The 18376-nt window shown below is 43.0% G+C and overlaps 1 protein-coding gene across 5 annotated transcripts in view; it reads left to right on the top strand.

Annotated features, from left to right (window-relative positions):
- Positions 1 to 18376, top strand: part of magi2a (membrane associated guanylate kinase, WW and PDZ domain containing 2a) — a 123615-nt gene that overhangs the window by 90666 nt on the left and 14573 nt on the right. For 4 of the 5 annotated variants that reach the window (XM_062996935.1, XM_062996928.1, XM_062996959.1 and 1 more), the window contains 4 exons: positions 6886 to 6927; positions 15373 to 15461; positions 16733 to 16925; positions 17289 to 17528. In XM_062996935.1, coding sequence (XP_062853005.1) covers positions 6886 to 6927; positions 15373 to 15461; positions 16733 to 16925; positions 17289 to 17528 — 564 coding nt within the window. The remainder of the gene's footprint in view (positions 1 to 6885; positions 6928 to 15372; positions 15462 to 16732; positions 16926 to 17288; positions 17529 to 18376) is intronic. The other variant, XM_062996943.1, reaches the window with a different exon arrangement.

Below are 18376 nucleotides of genomic sequence, written 5' to 3'. Positions count from 1 at the left end.
GTAACAGAATGAAGGTTTAGGTAACAGAATGAAGGTTTAGGTAACAGAATGAACGTTTAGGTAACAGAATGAAGGTTTAGGTAACAGAATGAATGTTTAGGTAACAGGAATGAATGTTTAGGTAACAGAATGAAGGTTTAGGTAACAGAATGAAGGTTTAGGTAACAGGAATGAATGTTTAGGTAACAGAATGAAGGTTTAGGTAACAGAATGAAGGTTTAGGTAACAGGAATGAATGTTTAGGTAACAGAATGAAGGTTTAGGTAACAGAATGAAGGTTTAGGTAACAGAATGAATGTTTAGGTAACAGAATGAAGGTTTAGGTAACAGAATGAATGTTTAGGTAACAGAATGAAGGTTTAGGTAACAGAATGAATGTTTAGGTAACAGAATGAAGGTTTAGGTAACAGAATGAATGTTTAGGTAACAGAAATTAACGTTTAGATAACAGGAATGAAGGTTTAGGTAACAGAATGAAGGTTTAGGTAACAGAATGGATGTTTAGGTAACAGGAATGAATGTTTAGGTAACAGAATGAAGGTTTAGGTAACAGAATGAAGGTTTAGGTAACAGAATGAAGGTTTAGGTAACAGAATGAACGTTGGTTTAGGTAACAGAATGAAGGTTTAGGTAACAGAATGAAGGTTTAGGTAACAGAATGAACGTTGGTTTAGGTAACAGAATGAACGTTTAGGTAACAGAATGAAGGTTTAGGTAACAGAATGAATGTTTAGGTAACAGAATGAATGTTTAGGTAACAGAATGAAGGTTTAGGTAACAGGAATGAACGTAACAGGAATGAACGTTTAGGTAACAGGAATGAAGGTTTAGGTAACAGAATGAAGGTTTAACAGAATGAAGGTTTAGGTAACAGAATGAACGTTTAGGTAACAGGAATGAACGTATGACACTGCTCAATGAAAAATGCATTTAAAGTTATTTTTACCTACATTTATGCATATAACGTCCCGGGGATGGATTCGGCGGAATGGCCCAGGTAGAAAACAGCCATGTTGTGGAAGTGTGGTGTGATTAAGGGTTTGTAGTTTGTAGCTAACATTGCCAGAGCATCGGATAAACGTTATATTAACGATAGAAGGAGTTTGTTTTGTGGTGCGTACGGTTCTGTAATGTATCTCAAATGAGCCCCTAATTGTTGGCGGTTCGTCCAGGATAAACACTGTACCACCAAAAGTATTCGGACACTTGACAATGAGCTTGTCGGACGTCCCATTTTAAAAGCAAGTGACCTCTAGGTGATCTTTTAAGCTAGAACAACTGCCGCTAGTCTGGGAAGGCTTCTGAAAAGACTGTGTATGGGAATTTGTGTCTGTTCAGTTGTTCAGATGACAGTATTCGTATGATGCTGATGTTTCCACCCAAGGAGGATGGGTCCCTGCTGAGTCTGGTTCTGAGTCAAGGGGTTTTTGGTCTGTTGGTCCTGGACTCTGTAAAGTTGCTTTGAGACGATGTCTATTGTAAAAAGCACTATACAAATAATTTGACTTGACTTGTCTTGATGTTCCGATTCATTCCAGAGCTGTTGAGTGGGGCTGAAGTCAGGGTTCTGTGCAGGACCCCAAGCTTTTAAATCAAGCTGGAACAACAAGGACCTTCCCTAAACTGTTGCTGCAAAGTCAGAAGCATTTTGCATTTTTGCATTTTAGCAGACGCTTTTATCCAAAGAAACTTACAGTACTGTGACAGTATATTGACGAAGCAATTAAGGGTTAAGGTTCTTGCTCAAAGGCCCAACAGTGGCAGCCTGGCAGTTGTGAGGCTTGAACCAGCAACGTTGTGATTACTAGTCCAGTACCTTAACCACTAGGCTAAAACTGCCTCACGTATCATTTCCTTTATATAATTGATTTATTACACCTGTTAGGAGCTGTTGTAGCTGAAACACTTAAATTCTCACTCCGTAGGTTAAATACTTTTGTTCTTTTACCATTTCAGGTTATTTTTCACCCTGGAAGAGTCCAAAACAGGTAAAACGTATCATAACCCGACTATAAACCCTCTCTAACTCAGTAACCCGCTCATAAACTAACAGCCAGACGGTCGTAACCAGTCACGCTGCATGGACTCACAGGCTAATCCGCGCCCGGAACGCTTATTAATACAGGACCGGGTGCCAGTCCATCACAGGGCGTTGGCAACCCCCCCCCCCCCCCGATATCGGGTCTGTGTGAAAACCTAGTGACCCGCCCTGCCCCCCACCACTACCTACCTGATCAACTCCTCAGTAGAAAGCGTCGGACGCTCCCTCGTCATTCAGTCGGATTATCACTCAGGATTAAGGCGCCTCAGTAGGAGCATTTTAAGGGATCTAAGAACTTAGACACGCCCTCTTCTCGGGAATGTAGGATGATGGGAAATGTGTCTGTGTAGAGAGAGAGCTTGGTTTTCACACAGAACCTAGTACATCCAGCCTGAGCCGCCGCTAACAACTGCTTGTATTTCACTTCATAACAGCTAACACGTTTTGATTCAGTTTCGATGACTGGGCTCGTTTCCAGCCTCTGAACCACACTTGACCGAGGACTGACCTCCTCCGTGTCCGGTGGGAGTGAGGCGTTGACTCTGTGATGCTGTATTCGCAGGTTTTGGAACACTGGGATCCTCAGAGCAGCATCTGTGCCCCCGCTCTGCCCCACAGCGCCCCCTATCTACCCTGGCCTCCAGCTGTAGACCTCGACAAACCCGACCCCTTCGACCTGTTCACCAAATCCAGAGCTATGTATGAGAGTAGGCGTAAGTAATACTGCAGTCACACTCCGAGAGCCTCTCTCTCTCTCTCTCTGATTTATAATAATCAGGGCTTTTTTTGTTGGGATGTGTGTGTGTGTGGGGGGGGGGGGGGGGGGGGGGACAGATCATAGATGAATGTTTTGGACCGACATGCAGTCCAGCACATGACACCAGACTTTAGCATCAGAAGTCTTTGCACCACAGGGTGCGTTTTTATTCACAGTTGCCACCCACAATGTCGGTTGAGGCTCACACTTGTCCTTCGATACACAGAGGAGAGCAGGGAAAATGGGGCAGCCGTAGCCTAGTGGTTAAGGTACAGGACTAGTAATCAGAAGGTTGCTGGTTCAAGCCCCACAACTGCCAGCTTGCCACTGTTGGGCTCTTGAGTAAGACCCTTAACCCTCAATTGCTTGCAATGTGTACTCTCAGTTGGTAGTTGCTTCAGATCAAGGCGTCTGCTAAATACTGAGAATGTAAATGTAGTGTAAATGAAAAAAAAGAGAGAAGAGAAAAACAGTGAGGAGAAAAGAGGAGACAAGAAGAGAAAGGAAGACAGAAGAGAAAAGAAGAGACAGGCGAGAAAAAAAGAAAAGAAGAGATAGAAGAGAAAGGAAGACAGAAGAGAAAAGAAGAGATAGAAGAGACAAGAAGAGATAGAAGAGAAAGGAAGACAAGAGAAAAGAAGAAAAAAGAAAAGACAAAAAGAGAGAGAAGAGAAAAGAAGAAAAAGGAAGACAGAAGAGAAAAGAAGAGATAGAAGAGAAAGGAAGACAGAAGAGACAAGAAGAGATAGAAGAGAAAGGAAGACAGAAGTGAAAAGAAGAGACAAGAAGAGAAAGGAAGACAAGAGAAAAGAAAACAAGATACAGAAGAGAAAAGAAGAGACAAGAGAAAAGAAAAGCAGAGCAAAGAAGAGAAAAGAAGATACAGAAGATATGAAAAGAGACAGAAGAGAAAAGAAGAGATAGAAGAGAAAGGAAGACAGAAGAGAAAAGAAGAGAAAGGAAGACAAGAGAAAATAAGAGAAAAGAAAAGACAAAAAGAGAGAGAAGAGAAAAGAAAAGCAGAGAAAAGAAGATACAGAAGAGAAAAGAAGAGAGATAGGAAAAAAGAAGAGCAGAGAAGAGAACAGAAGACAAGACAAGAGAAGATAAAATAAAAGAAGAGAGGAGAAGAAAAAGAAAGATAAAAGAATAGAAAAGAAGACAAGAGAAGACTGTAGAAAATAAGACAGGAGAAGAAAAAAGAACAGAAGAAGAAGAGTAAAACACTCCCGATTGGACGCCAATTCATTGTGAGGTCTCGACCGTCCGCCCTCCTCAGACGTGTAGACGCCCGACCGGCTGATAACACAGCTGAGGATTTGAACCCTGGAGCTCAGCAGTAGTGAAGCAGCGCTGCACCACCCGAGTACCTCCAGTTACCGTGATGAGGTGGAATCGGTTCCTGATTGGGCGTGTCTCCGGGTGTGTTTTGTGGCTTGTGGGTTTCATTTTTTGGATCACGTGACTGAATTAGGTGTCAAACACGTCAGGAGGAGCAGACGGACGTTATTACAATAAAAACATATGTAAGAGTGAGCACTGCACTATACGGACAAAAGTATTTGGACGCCCCTTCTGATTACTGAATTCACGTGTTTCAGCCACAACAGTCGCTAACAGGAGTAATAAGTGACACATCACAGATTCTTCTTTTTACAAAACGTCCCAAGTTAGAACATTTTTTAACCGGTTAGATTGTGTAGCTGGAACGACCTCTTGTATAAAAATGATGTTATTTAAAAGGTGAGCATGCCGATACGTACAGTACGTCATCTTATTTAGTCTTACTACATCACAGAATATGGTTTACAGTCTGTACTGCAGCGTTCAGCTCCTCACAGTGATTTTCTCCTTCACTACTCAGTATTTCTGACTCACGCCGTTTTTCCGGTCGCCCCGTGGTCCATTGTTGCTGGCGCGGAGGGATTTGTGTGGTTAACGTCATGGTCCTGAAAGCTTCTGATAAACCCAGACTGGTGTTTGGTCTCATTAGTCAATGTGTGTGGGCTCAGTACAGACGATTCAGCCTGCTCCGTTCTTCTGAGGGATTTCCGTCCTTCGTCATGGCACAGAATGAATATTTTCAGCCGTCTGTCCAGATTTGGTGTCTGATCATTCCAGTATTAACACTGGTTACAAGTTCCTGTGGCATCTCGACAGTTCCAACATGAAATTCCTTCCAAAAACAGGGAGCTTGTGTTTACCGTGATGTCCTGAAATCTTCAGCTCGGTTCTGGGAGCGGTGTCGAGTTTTAAAGACGTCGAGTTTTAAGGTCATTTTTCCCATAAGGATGTTTGGGGAACCTGTTAATGCGTCCATGGTCCCGTGGAGCTGCAGATATTTTAGTCTCATGTAAAATAATTAGGTTGTTTTTGACATACACTGAAAATAACACAAATATACAACCCCAAATCAGAAAAAGTTGGGACAGCATGGAAAATGCAAATAATATAAACACAGAGTTTCTTACATTTACTTTGACTTTTATTTGATGTCAGACAGGAAGAACCTGAGATATGTCATGTTTTATCTGTTCAACTTCATTTCATTTATTAATAAACATCCATTCCTGCATTTCAGGTCTGCAACACACTCCAAAAAAAGTTGGGACAGTAAAGCATTTACCACTTTGTAATGTTGCCGTTCCTTTTTACCACACTTAAAAGAGGTTTTAGCTCCGAGGAGACTGAGTGATTTAATGTTTCAGCTTTTATTTTGTCAAGTCAAGTCAAGTCAACTTTGTTTATATAGCGCTTTTTACAATATACATTGTCTCAAAGCAACTTTACAAAATCCAGGACCAACAGATACAAAAAGAAGCGTTGGAAAATAAAAACACAGAGTTTCTTACATTGAGTTTGACGTTTATTTGATGTCAGACAGGATGAACCTGAGATATTTCATGTTTTATCTGTCTCGTTCTTCCTGCAAACACGTCTTAAGATGTGTAACAGTACGGGGTCTCCACACATTATCTATTTTGGACAGGTCAGGACTGCAGGCAGGACAGTCCAGTACCCGTACCCTCTTCTTCTGTAGCCATGTCTTTGTATTGTGTGCAGCAGGTGGTTTTGCATCGTCTTGTTGAAAAATGCTGGACGTCCCTGGAAACATGCAAATCCTTTCCAATCTTTCTTTGAGGTTCATTGTTTTTAAACATTTTAATCATTTTCTCACACATTTGTGGACAAACTGGATCCTCTGATCATCTTTACTCATCAGAGACTCTCAGCCTTTCCTGGATGCTGCTTTTGTACCAAACCATCATTACAATCACCTGTTTGGAATCACCTTATTATTTAGTTTTTTCACCTCATTATTAGCTCTAAATTGCCCCGTCCCAACTTTTTTGGGAATGTGTTGCAGGCCTGAAATGCAGGAATGGATGCTTATTAATAAATAAAACTTTCTGATTTGGGGTAAAAACATTGAAACAGAAGAGGCAATTAAAACAGTTTAAAATCAATAAAAATATAATAAAAGCTGCACTTTAGTTTTACTTCTTTATTGTTTCCTTACACTTCTTAATAATGGAGATGCTTGATCTTGGAACACCGTATTCCTGTCAGTACCGGCGCATTCACATGAGAAGTGACAAAACCCGCTTTTGTGCCGCTGTGCCGTTATTTCCTATGAAGTGTGACGGCGGTGCACAAACCTAACGTGACTTATTGTAGTAAAACAGCGAGTGAGGAATGTGATTAGTGGAGGAACTTATGAGCAGTAATAATGAAGAGAAGTTTAGTGCTCCTGTCTCCTTCTTTTACTACATTAAACCACGTTAAGCTTTATTTTGAACCAGAAGCGTTTTAGACTCTGGGAGAAGCTGATTCTGATTCTCACCGTTTCTCAGAAGCTGGAGCTGTAACACAAGTTTAAAAGTGAAACAGGGAGGAGAATCCAGATAAACACAGATACATGTGGAGCTGTAACACTGGATCTGACGCTTATTCCACACTGATGCAGGTTCAGCTCAGGACGCTCTTGTTTTCCTGTCGCGTGATCCAGCACCGAGGGTTGGGTTATAAAGCCTGTTCGTGTGTATGAGTCGTGATTAATGGCCTCTCCTTGACGTCTCTTTTTCAGAGCCAGGCCTGCCTCGACCCGTGTACCCAGCAGACCCCTCGGGTGAGTGACCGAACCCGTGTCTGTCAGATCCATCTAATCACACACTTCATTTCACACCGCCTGCCGCAAAAAAATCAGAACCGCTCCCTGAACTCTAGGGACGCTCGGATCCGTATAAATGAAATCTGCACGCCGCCCTGGATCCGCCGGAACATTAATCAGAGGACAGCAGGTTCGGTGCCCGAGCTCGGAGGCGACGTGGTGGATTTGTGGGCACCCTTACAGTCCTGGTGTTTGAAAGATTTCTGCAGCTGGACCTGCTGGATAGAAAATGTACAAACTCAAGTCCAAAAAAACTTGGGACAGTATTTAAAATGCTAATTAAAAGTAAAACAGAGATGTGTTTACAATTCAACAGGATATGATTTCATTTGTGATGTCATCATTGAGGGCTCAGTCATTAATGTGCAGTGCCTATTTGAGCGAATAGTGCCAACAGTTTTCACCATCTACCGCCCATAACATTATTGAAAGAATCGGAGAATCTGTAGAAATCTTGGTGTTGAAAACCAATACCGAATGAAACTCACTCTCCGATGAAAGACTGACATGCATCTGTAATGAGAAGAGAATAGTCAGAGAGTGCAGGTGCTAAACTGGCCTGGCTGCACTCCAGATGTGCTCCCAACTTTTTTGGCCATTCTAGTCCATCTTTTACTCAGTTAGGTTGAGGTCAGGAATTTGTGGCCTTTTCCAAAACCGTATCATGTCCACCTCCTTAATAGATCAGCAGAGGACACGAATTGCAGGATGACGGTCACGCGTGAGCCATTAGGACCTGGAGGGGGTTTGGAATTGCGTAGGACTCGTGGTGTCGATTCCTTGAATCCAAGCCATGACAGTAGCTGTAAATTCAGGCGTGCGGTGTGTTGTGTCTTGTAGTCCAGTGTCCTGAGGCCGGTATGCTGGGCTGCCCGAGGCTCAGCTTTTCGTTGTTGGACGGCACCGCCGCACGGGATCCTTTATAGGTGCAGGTAGCATCAGGCTTGTGATTGGCTGTCCGCCTTTGATATTTGTTCTTTGTTTAGCCGCCAACGGTGTCGCATAATTCTGCATACTTCCATGCTGAACAGTACGCCAAAGCAGTACGTGAGAACAGTTAGCGTGTCCGAATACCTAGTATACATTACACAGTGCGCGAAAAGTACCCGGATGACCTACCGCCTGGGCAGTTTTTTTTTTGAGTATGCAAACGATGCACACTTATGGACGATGATCTATCCTATAATTCAACTGGAGCTGAAAAGGCGTTCGTAGCGCAGAAGAAAGACAAACGTTAAAAATGTTATGATTAAGTACGACCCTGAGCAACGTTATGAGCAGCTTTGTGGGAAACGACAGAATTAATTTTGTCCGACTGTGGCGATGAGACGTCGTGCATCACGTGACGTTGGTATGTACGAGGTTGCGTGCAAACTGCACACTGCACACTGCACACAACTGAGCAGTGCACACTGTCTCCAATTTAGTACGTACTGTTTACGTAAGTTTGCGATTTAGGACGCTGCCCTGGACTTCCCTGCCTTTGCTCCTTTTCCTCCTGATAACTTGAGTTATCACACATTGGTGGACTGAGTAGCTGTTGCCTCTGTGATCCAGTTCTATCTAACTTTTCTTATGTTTCTTGGGTTGTTGTATGCTGTACTGGGATACTTTTATGAGCCCTCTGTCGGGTGAGTGCCAACCAGTTTAGCTTTCCGACATCGCACTGGGGACAGCATAGGTTTGAGTCCCTGTCAGGCAAATGTCTAGGGCTGTGATGCATCGTTTTTAAAACTATGTTTATAAATGATCCCTTTTAATTTCTACAACGTCTCCGTTCATATAAGCGTTCATGTGATTCTCTCAGCACTACTTGCTGTGTGCAGGACCCTCAGTCGTATCTGGTCCGGTCACTGGTTGGCGACATCAAGGTCAGTCTTAAAAAATGCCGTCTGCAGCAGTCAGAGGCCGATTGTAGAGCTTTCAAAGAAAAGCTCAAAGTTTTCCACGACCCAAATCATCAGTAGTTTAATTAAGTGACACTTAAAACTGGCACAAAACTAAAAGCTGGTTTGTACACTGTGCAAAGCTTTGATGGTACCACAGCAGCACCAGCGCCATGTCACACGTCTATATTGTTTCATTAAGCTTCTTAATCGCGGAGATCTTGGAATACCGTATTTCTTAGCGAGTTCGGTTAGGCCGCGGCGCTCTTTGCTGCATTGGGCTCGCGATTTTTGTGGTTGCTGCAGCGCTCAAAGCGCAAAACGTTTCTCACGTGAAACACTCACCACTGTGTTTACATGGCTTAGAATGTGAAGTGCATGTTAAGTGAATGTGGAGGTTAGGATCGGGGCTCATTCTGTCGTTACTGTACGTCAGACTCAGGGCTGGACTGGGAATAAAATTCAGCCCTGGACTTTTTTCTTGACCAGCCCACTACAAGCACATCGCGCCACACATATCACCCCCTAATCAAATGTTAGATGATTGATATTAATAGTTTTCATCTTACCACTAAAGTTAATAACTCACTATAATAAAAATTAAAATAATAAAAAAATAACTACAAACAAATATATATATTTCCAACACTTTCCTTTGGGATTAATAGTTCTATCCATCTATCACACACATAAAATTTACAATTTCTTAAATGGTTCTATTGGATTTCCCCATCCTGTCTCATTAAACCGCAAGAAATAAAATTAAACCTTTCTTTCATTAAACCTTTAACACTGGTAAATATGCTTTTTTCGCACTTTTATTCAAACGTGATTCACGTTTGTTTCAAATTAGTGCATTGCTCAGCACTTTAGGAGCAGTCACATTATCATGCTATTCTGCAGGTCAGAGCTACGATTTACAATTCTATGTAATCGAAAAAAAAATGCACAGCCACTACTAGGCTTACCGGACTGTTTGCGTATGGGACTCATAACGCTAAACAAAGAGGTTCACCAGCTCAACACCTCTGACAGCTCTGATTTCACAAACAAAATCTTTGAGGATTATGCAGATCTTTTTAAAGACGATGTAGGCAAACTTCCTGTCACATACTCAATGAAAATAGACCCCACAGTGCAGCCAGTCGTCCGACCAGCAAGACGTATTCCATTAGCCATGCAAGACAAGGTCAAAGTAGAGCTACAGAGAATGACAGATCTAGGAGTCATAACTCCTGTATCAGAACCTAACGAATGGGTTTCATCAATGGTAGCGACGCATAAGAAGAACACTGACCATATTCGAATTTGCATAGATCCTAGAGATCTTCATGTGGCCCTGAAGACCACATCACCCAATGCGTACTGTTGAAGAAGTTGCAGTCCAAATGTCAAATTGTGTTCTTTTCTCTGTGCTAGATGCAAAAAGTTCCTTCTGGCAAATATAGCTAGACCACAAATCATCACTGCTCACCACATTCAGTACCCCCTTTGGCCGATTAAGGTTCCTCAAAATGCCATTTGGAATAAACTCAGCCAGTGAAGTATTCCAGCGATCAATGGAACAAATTTTTGCAGGATATCCATGTCATTGTAGATGATATCTTGGTTGGAGGTAAAAATGAGCAGGAACATGGTGAAAACTTGAAAAAGGTTCTTGATCCTTGACAAGTCAATCTGAGACTGAATCAGCTCAAATGCAAATTTAAGCTCAAAGAAGTGAGTTACGTAGGCTGCAGGCTGACCCTTCCAAAACAAAAGCGATCAGTGAGATGCCAGTACCAACAAATGTCACTGCACTCCAGAGATTCCTTGGGATGACAAACTACCTTGGTAAATTCATTCAGCAAAATATCTGCTCCACTACGCCATTTGACACATAAGAACTGTGAATGGTGTTGGCTGAAACAGCACCAAGATGCATTCGATACACTGAAGAAGTGCATATCAAGCCCACCTGTCCTATCATATTACAGTGTTGATAAGCCAGTCACATTGACCTGTGATTCATCACAATATGGTCTTGGAGCAGCATGCTTACAGGAAGGCAAACCAATAGCCTATGCCTCACACACGCTAACAGAACCAGAAATGCGCTATGTGCAGATTGAAAAGGAGTTACTTGCTGTTGTGTTTGCTTGCAGTAAGTTCAACGATTACATCTTTGGCAAGTCAGTCACCATTGAAACAGACCATCAGCCTTTGGTGACGATATTAAAAAAGCCAATTCACACCGCTCCTGCACGACTCCAACGTATGATGTTACGACTACAAAAGTACAACTTTAACTTGGTGTATAAGAAAGGCAAACAAATGTACATAGCTGACACGCTATCGCGAGCACCAAGCCCTTCCACACTGCAACACCCAAGTGAGGAAAACACCTTTGAGGTCATGAACATTTGTGATATCTCCTCATCCCGTCTGGAAGAACTTAAACAGCACACTGCAAAAGATGCTACACTACAGTTGCTGAGCGACATCATCAGGCGAGGATGGCCAAGCAGAATGCACAGTGTACCACCCACAATTCAACCATTCTACCCCTACAGACATGAGTTGATCGTGGATGAAGAAATTGTGAGAAAAGACCACAAGGCAGTGATACCACAATCATTACAGACTGAGTACATGAAGATTGTACACAGAGGACACCCAGGAACCGACTCAACAAAGCGTAGAGCTAGAGGTATAATCTTTTGGCCCACCATGACCAAAGACATTGAGGATCAAACTCAGTCATGCTCAATCTGTAACAGTACCAAACCACATCAGCAGAAAGAACCACTACAGCTACACAAGATCCCAGACTTGCCGTGGTCAACTGTAGCAGCTGACATCTTTGAATGGAACAGCCAGCATTATTTAGTGCTCACTGACTCCTACTCAGGATGGTTTGAAGTTGACTTTCTCCGTGACTTAACCTCAGCAACAGTCATTGGAAAACTGAAAAGACATTTTTCTGTCCATGGATCACCACACATCTTTATTTCGGACAATGCAAAACAATTCACAAGTCACCAATTCAAAGTCTTTGCTGCAACTTGGGATTTCGTGCATAAAACTAGCAGCCCAGAATATCCACAATCCAATGGCTTGGCAGAGCGAGCTGTTCGCAGTGCAAAACAACTGTTGGAGAAGTCCAAACGAGATGGCACTGATGCTTACCTCAACTTGTTAAATCTCAGGAACGTGCCTCGTGACTCCATGCTAGGCTCTCCAGCACAAAGGCTTTTATCCAGACAAACCCGCACAACACTACCTATCCACAGATCCCTACTTGTACCATCTTCACTCTCAACCAGCCAAATTCATGCACAACTCCAGAAAACACGACTTTGTCAAAAGAGAAGCTATGATAAGTCTAGCAGACCACTAAATTCAATGCTTCCAGGACAAGTAGTGAGAATGCAAACTCCACAAGGTTATCATCATATGGGAATTGTAAAGGACATTTGCAGTGAACCAAGGTCATACACTGTTCTATCAGAAGGAAAGGTTTATAGAAGGAACCGCAAACACCTCTTGCCTGTAAATGAACCACTCCAAGTACAGCATGATGAAGAGAACCTGCAACCTGAAGGACAAACTATGAGGTTGATAGAACATACCCCAACTACAAGTGACAAACCACCTCAAACAACTCCAGCATGACTGTCAATTGAAAAGCCCATTAGTCCTAGTCCTTACAAAACACGCTCAGGACGCACTGTTCGTCCCAATCCCAAGTATTTGGACTAGACGTTTAGAACTTTGAGCAACACAGTTATTTAGTTTAAAAGACACTTATTTTTTTACGTGCTATATTTTGTTTGAGAACAAATCAAGACATTTAGTAATGTCAAAACTTTTATATCCACCCTGTTGCTCTAGAATATGTTTAACTGCCAGTTTTAGTACATAACTTTACTTTGTAAAAACAAGTTCTACAGATGCTGTATGTAAATTGCAACAACTTTTCTATGTCTTCAAAATGTCAAAATGCAACTCATTATTGCTAAACTAGTTCTGTTATGTTAAGTACTAGGCTAGGAAAAGGGGATGTAGAGCAACTGTCTATTTATATATTTTGCTAGACAAGTGCACTTGGAAGTGTGTGCCCTTATTCCCTTCTCTGCGTATGTGATTGGAACGCACCCGGCTCACTCACATGTTCTGCGTATCTGCAAGCTGATGTTGCAAATAATAAATCAGTTTTGTTGTAGTTAAAACGGAGTCCTTTCATGATTCATAGCACTCGACAGTTAGGAAGTACCCTAAGTAGGGCATAGGCGACATTTGAGATGGGCCCACAGTCTCTCCTTAAACGGCGTTACTAACGAAGCAGAGTCACTGAACACTAACTTTTCCTTTTCTGCTCTTTGGCTATGCTGTAGTTCCTCACTGCCAAACAGGCTGTCCAGTTTCCTGCACTTTTCTGCATCTGCTTGCAGCTTTTTCTGTTTTTAATCACGGGCTTTTTCTGCGCCTCCTTTACGCTTTTTCGACCCTTTCTCTATCTCGCACTCATTCATAGCTTTTGTACCGGTGGTTGTGATTACGGTTTATCCTGTCACATTAAACCGCAAGAAATAAAATGAAACCTTTCTTTCATTAAACCTTTAACACTGGTAAATATGCTTTTTTCGCACTTTTATTTACACGTGATTCACGTTTGTTCCAAATTAGTGCATTGCTCCGATTTTTCTTTTTCTGCACCTCCTTTACGCTTTTTTGACCCTTTCTCTATCTCGCACTCATTCGTAGTTTTTGTACCGGTGGTTGTGATTACGGTTTATCCTGGGGGAGGGACATTTCTGTGATTGGCCAATGGACATCCAGTGAGGATACTGTGGTGGGCCAATGCACACTTCAGGATTATTATTCAGGAATATTAAAACAGAATTTATTTTTTACTCTCTCTCAGCGGCCCACATACAGAGCGGCCCACCGGGAAAACTCCCGACCCTCCCGATGGCCAGTCCATCCCTGGTCAGACTTAATGAGACGTGGCTACATCTAACTACTTTATTCTTGCTATAAGTTGAAGCACTTTGCTTTGTGTACGGAACACCATGAACACGTGCTGCACTCTGTTTAATATGGAGCGCTTGAGAATGTGATGATATGAACATAAACCCTGTTTACATTTAGTTCTGTGTTTCTATATTATTATGTCGTACAGTTTGTTGTTAAAATAAAAGAAGCTTCAATGAGGTTCTGAATTAAATTTTTTGGAGGAAAATTAATCGTTTACATTAATTGACTAATCGATAAAATAGTCTATAGATTAATCGATAGAAAAATAGTCGTTAGTGGCGGCCCTACTTAAGTCCCTTTACTTCTATGCACAAATGTATGGAGCGTGATGTCCCCCACACCACACCACTCCACTCCACTCTTCTGTCTCTTCCATTGTCTATTTGGGTCCCTGTCCTGCTAAAACACCTGATTACAGTGAATAATCCACCTTCTGACTGATTTTATAGCCTTTTTTCTGCATTATTCTATTTGCTTTGTGCAATGCGCTAATGCTGCACTAAGCAGTTCCACTAATGCTACCACCACCATGCTTTACAGTAGGTGCAGTGTAGTCGGGTTTGAATACTTTTTCCTTCTCTCATACATACATGGTTCTGTTGGCAACTCAGGTGGCGCAGCGGTAAAAACACACGCTGGAACCAGAGCTGGGATCTCGAATACATTGCATCGAATCTCAGCTCTGCCTGCCGGCTAAGGCTGAGCGGCCACATGAACGACGATTGGCCTGTTGTTCAGATATGGGCGGGACTAAGCCGGATGGGGTCTCTCTCCCATGACTGGTGCAGTTACGACCTCTGCTGGCTGCACAGAGATGAGAAAAGAGTGCTCTCAGGGTGAGTCTCTCCGTACACAACGCTGAGCTGCACTGCACTCATCAAAGTGTAGGTGATAAGATGCATATGGCTGCTGCCCACGTGTCGGAGGGGGCATGGGTTAGCTTCGTTCTCCTCAATCAGAGCGGGGATCGTCATTGGTGGAGAGGAAGCGTGACGCAAACGGGCAATTGGAGGCGCTAAAAAGGGAGAAAATGCATAATAATAATAATAATAATAATAATAATAATAATAATAATAATAATAATAATATTGTTTCATCTTGCTTGAAGGTCCCAGTTTTGAACCCAGGCAGTGTGAAGCTTGCTCGATCAAGGACACTGACCCACGTTCCAGCTGCTTCTAATTTACAGCAGACCTGTTTTCTGGTGGTTTTTGATTACATCTGGTTATAGAGCATAACATAACAGTTTGGATTCACTTCCAAACCTTAGCAAGGAGACCACTGTTCCATGTACTTTCAGGAAGCTCGTGGCTTAGTGGTAATCATGCAGCCAAACTAGCCCTGTTTATATGGGTGCAGAGAAGTCAAGATTGTTAAGACATGCTGGTCAGAGGGTTAGAATCGTTTGTTGAACATGGGGAGCATTTTCAGAAGTAAATCTTGTGTGTGTGTGTGTGTGTGTGTGTGTGTGTGTGTGTGTGTGTGTGTGTGTCGGCAGCCGAGTACCAGGAGGTGGAGGTGACGCTGCACAGAGAGAAATCCGGGTTCGGGTTCAGGATCCTGGGAGGAGAGGAAGCGGGACAACCTGTGAGTCCGGAGGCCCAGGAGAAGGCTCGTACTCTACAGCACACACACACACACACACACACACTGTATGGACAAAAGTATTGGGACGCCCCTTCTAATTAGTGAATCCATGTGTTTCTGACACAACAGTTCCTAACAGGTGTAATAAATTCATTATTTAAAGGGATTGGTAGGCTTCCGACTTTGCAGCAACAGTTTAGGGAAGGTCCTTTCTCATTCTGGCATGACTGGAACTCCAGTGTCCTGCACAGAGCCCTGACCTCAACCTGGGGCATCCAACAAGCTCATGGTCAGGCGTCCAAATACTTTTGGCCATGTCGTGTTTGGAATCCTGTCCTTCTGCCCTGCCAAATATGGCGGGCAGAGGGGGCATGGAGGCGCAGATGATGGACGTGTTCATCAATTAAGGTAATAAAACAATGATAGAGATAGATAGATAGACAGACAGACAGACAGACAGACACACAAACAGAGACAGACAGACAGACAGACAGATAGATAGATAGATATAGATGAATAGACAAACAGAGACAGACAGAAGGATAGACAGACAGACAGACAGATAGATAGATATAGATGAATAGACAAACAGAGACAGACAGAAGGATAGACAGACAGACAGACAGACAGACAGATAGATAGATAGATAGATAGATAGATAGATAGATAGATAGATAGACAGACAGATAGAGATGAATAGATAGACAGACAGACAGATAGATATACAGACAGATAGATAGCCAGACAGACAGATAGACAGACAGACAGACAGACATATAGATAGATAGATAGATAGATAGATAGATAGATAGATATAGACATATAGATAGACAGACAGACAGATAGAGATGAATAGATAGACAGAAGGATAGATAGATAGACAGACAGATAGATATACAGGCAGATAGAGATGAATAGATAGACAGACAGAAGGATAGATAGATAGACAGACAGATAGATATACAGGCAGATAGAGATGAATAGATAGACAGACAGAAGGATAGATAGATAGACAGACAGACAGATAGATATACAGGCAGATAGAGATGAATAGATAAACATACAGATAGGCAGACAGACATATAGACAGATAGATAGATAGATAGACCAACAGACAGACAGACAGAGAGAGAGACAGATAGATAGATAGTAGGTATGTAACGATGCACCGGAAGACAGTTAAAAATCGGTGCGCGTGTGCCACGATTTCAATCGGTTATGAATGTTATCGGTAATGAAGTTATTAAGCCGTAACTCTCGGTCTGATGCAGATCCTGATCGGAGCGATCGTGGAGAACAGCCCGGCCGATAAGGACGGCCGGCTCCGCCCCGGAGACGAGCTGACGTCGGTGGAGGGCATCGCCGTGGCGGGTAAACCTCACCGCTACGTCATCGACCTGATGCACACGGCCGCGCGGACCGGCCACGTCAAACTGACCGTCCGCAGGAGAGCGACGCCCGCAGGTGAGAACGACCTCTCGTTTTTTTATCAAAGCGGTGGTAAAACAGACTATGAATTGATGGCTCTGGGACTCAAGCGAACCACAGCGAGAGCCATTATTACCCTAATAGACAGTGACGAATCTTCCCAGAAATCAGTATCGCATTAGTGCCAGTCCCAAACTCTGATGTATAGGAGGGTGGCATCAGGAAGGGCATTAAATGAATGACACAAATTCCCACAGACACACGCCCCTGAAGAGTGTAGGCTGTTATAGCTGCAAAAGAAGAGAGCAGTGACTCCGTATACATGCATGTAGTTTTGGAACTGGACGTCCAACAAGCTCATGGTCAGGCGTCCACATACTTTTGTCTCCGTGTCTTTAGGCGAGCTGTGCCCTCAGAACGGGCGGAGTCCCTGCTCCCTCTCCACCCAGCACAGTTCTCCCAGGAGCGACTTCAACTCCGGAAACTTCGCCAACTCCGCCCCCAGTGCCACGCCCTCCCAGCCGCCGGAGGCCGCCGCCGGTCAGGCCAGTGACATCATCATCCAGCGCAAAGAGAGCGAGGGGTTCGGCTTCGTCATCATCAGCTCACTGAGCAAACCGGAAACGACAGCTAGTGCGGGTAAGACTGGTCAGGGTTACGGTGGGTCCAACAATATAGATAGAGAGACAGACAGATCTACATCCTGGTCAGGGTTACAGTGGGTCCAACAATATAGATAGAGAGACAGACAGACAGATCTACATCCTGGTCAGGGTTACAGTGGGTCCAACAATATAGATAGAGAGACAGACAGATCTACATCCTGGTCAGGGTTACGGTGGGTCCAACAATATAGACAGACAGACAGACAAACAGACAGATAGATAGACAGACTAACAGATAGATAGATAGATAGATAGATAGATAGATAGATAGATAGATAGACAGACAGACAGACAGACAGACAGACAGACAGACAGACAGAGATGAATGGATAGACAGACAGACAGACAGACAGATAGATAGATAGACAGACAGACAGATAGACAGACAGACAGATAGACAGACAGACAGAGATGAATGGATAGACAGACAGACAGATAGATAGATAGATAGATAGATAGATAGATAGATAGATAGATAGATAGATAGATAGATAGATAGATAGACAGACAGACAGACAGATAGACAGACAGACAGAGATGAATGGACAGACAGACAGATAGATAGATAGACAGAGATAGACGGATAGACAAATAAATGATAGCTAGATATAGACAGACTAACAGACAGACAGACAGATAGATAGAGAGACAGACAGACAGATAGATAGAGAGACAGACAGATAGATAGATAGATAGATAGACAGACAGATAGATAGAGAGACAGACAGAGATAGACAGACAGACAAATAAATGATAGATAGATATAGACAAGCCTAACAGACAGACAGAAAGACAGATAGATAGAGAGACAGACAGATAGAT

The sequence above is a fragment of the Trichomycterus rosablanca genome, chromosome 1, assembly GCF_030014385.1.
Source record: "Trichomycterus rosablanca isolate fTriRos1 chromosome 1, fTriRos1.hap1, whole genome shotgun sequence".
Lineage (NCBI taxonomy): Eukaryota > Metazoa > Chordata > Actinopteri > Siluriformes > Trichomycteridae > Trichomycterus > Trichomycterus rosablanca.
Note: the sequence above shows the minus strand (reverse complement) of the source record. Positions and strands in the feature narration are given on the sequence as shown.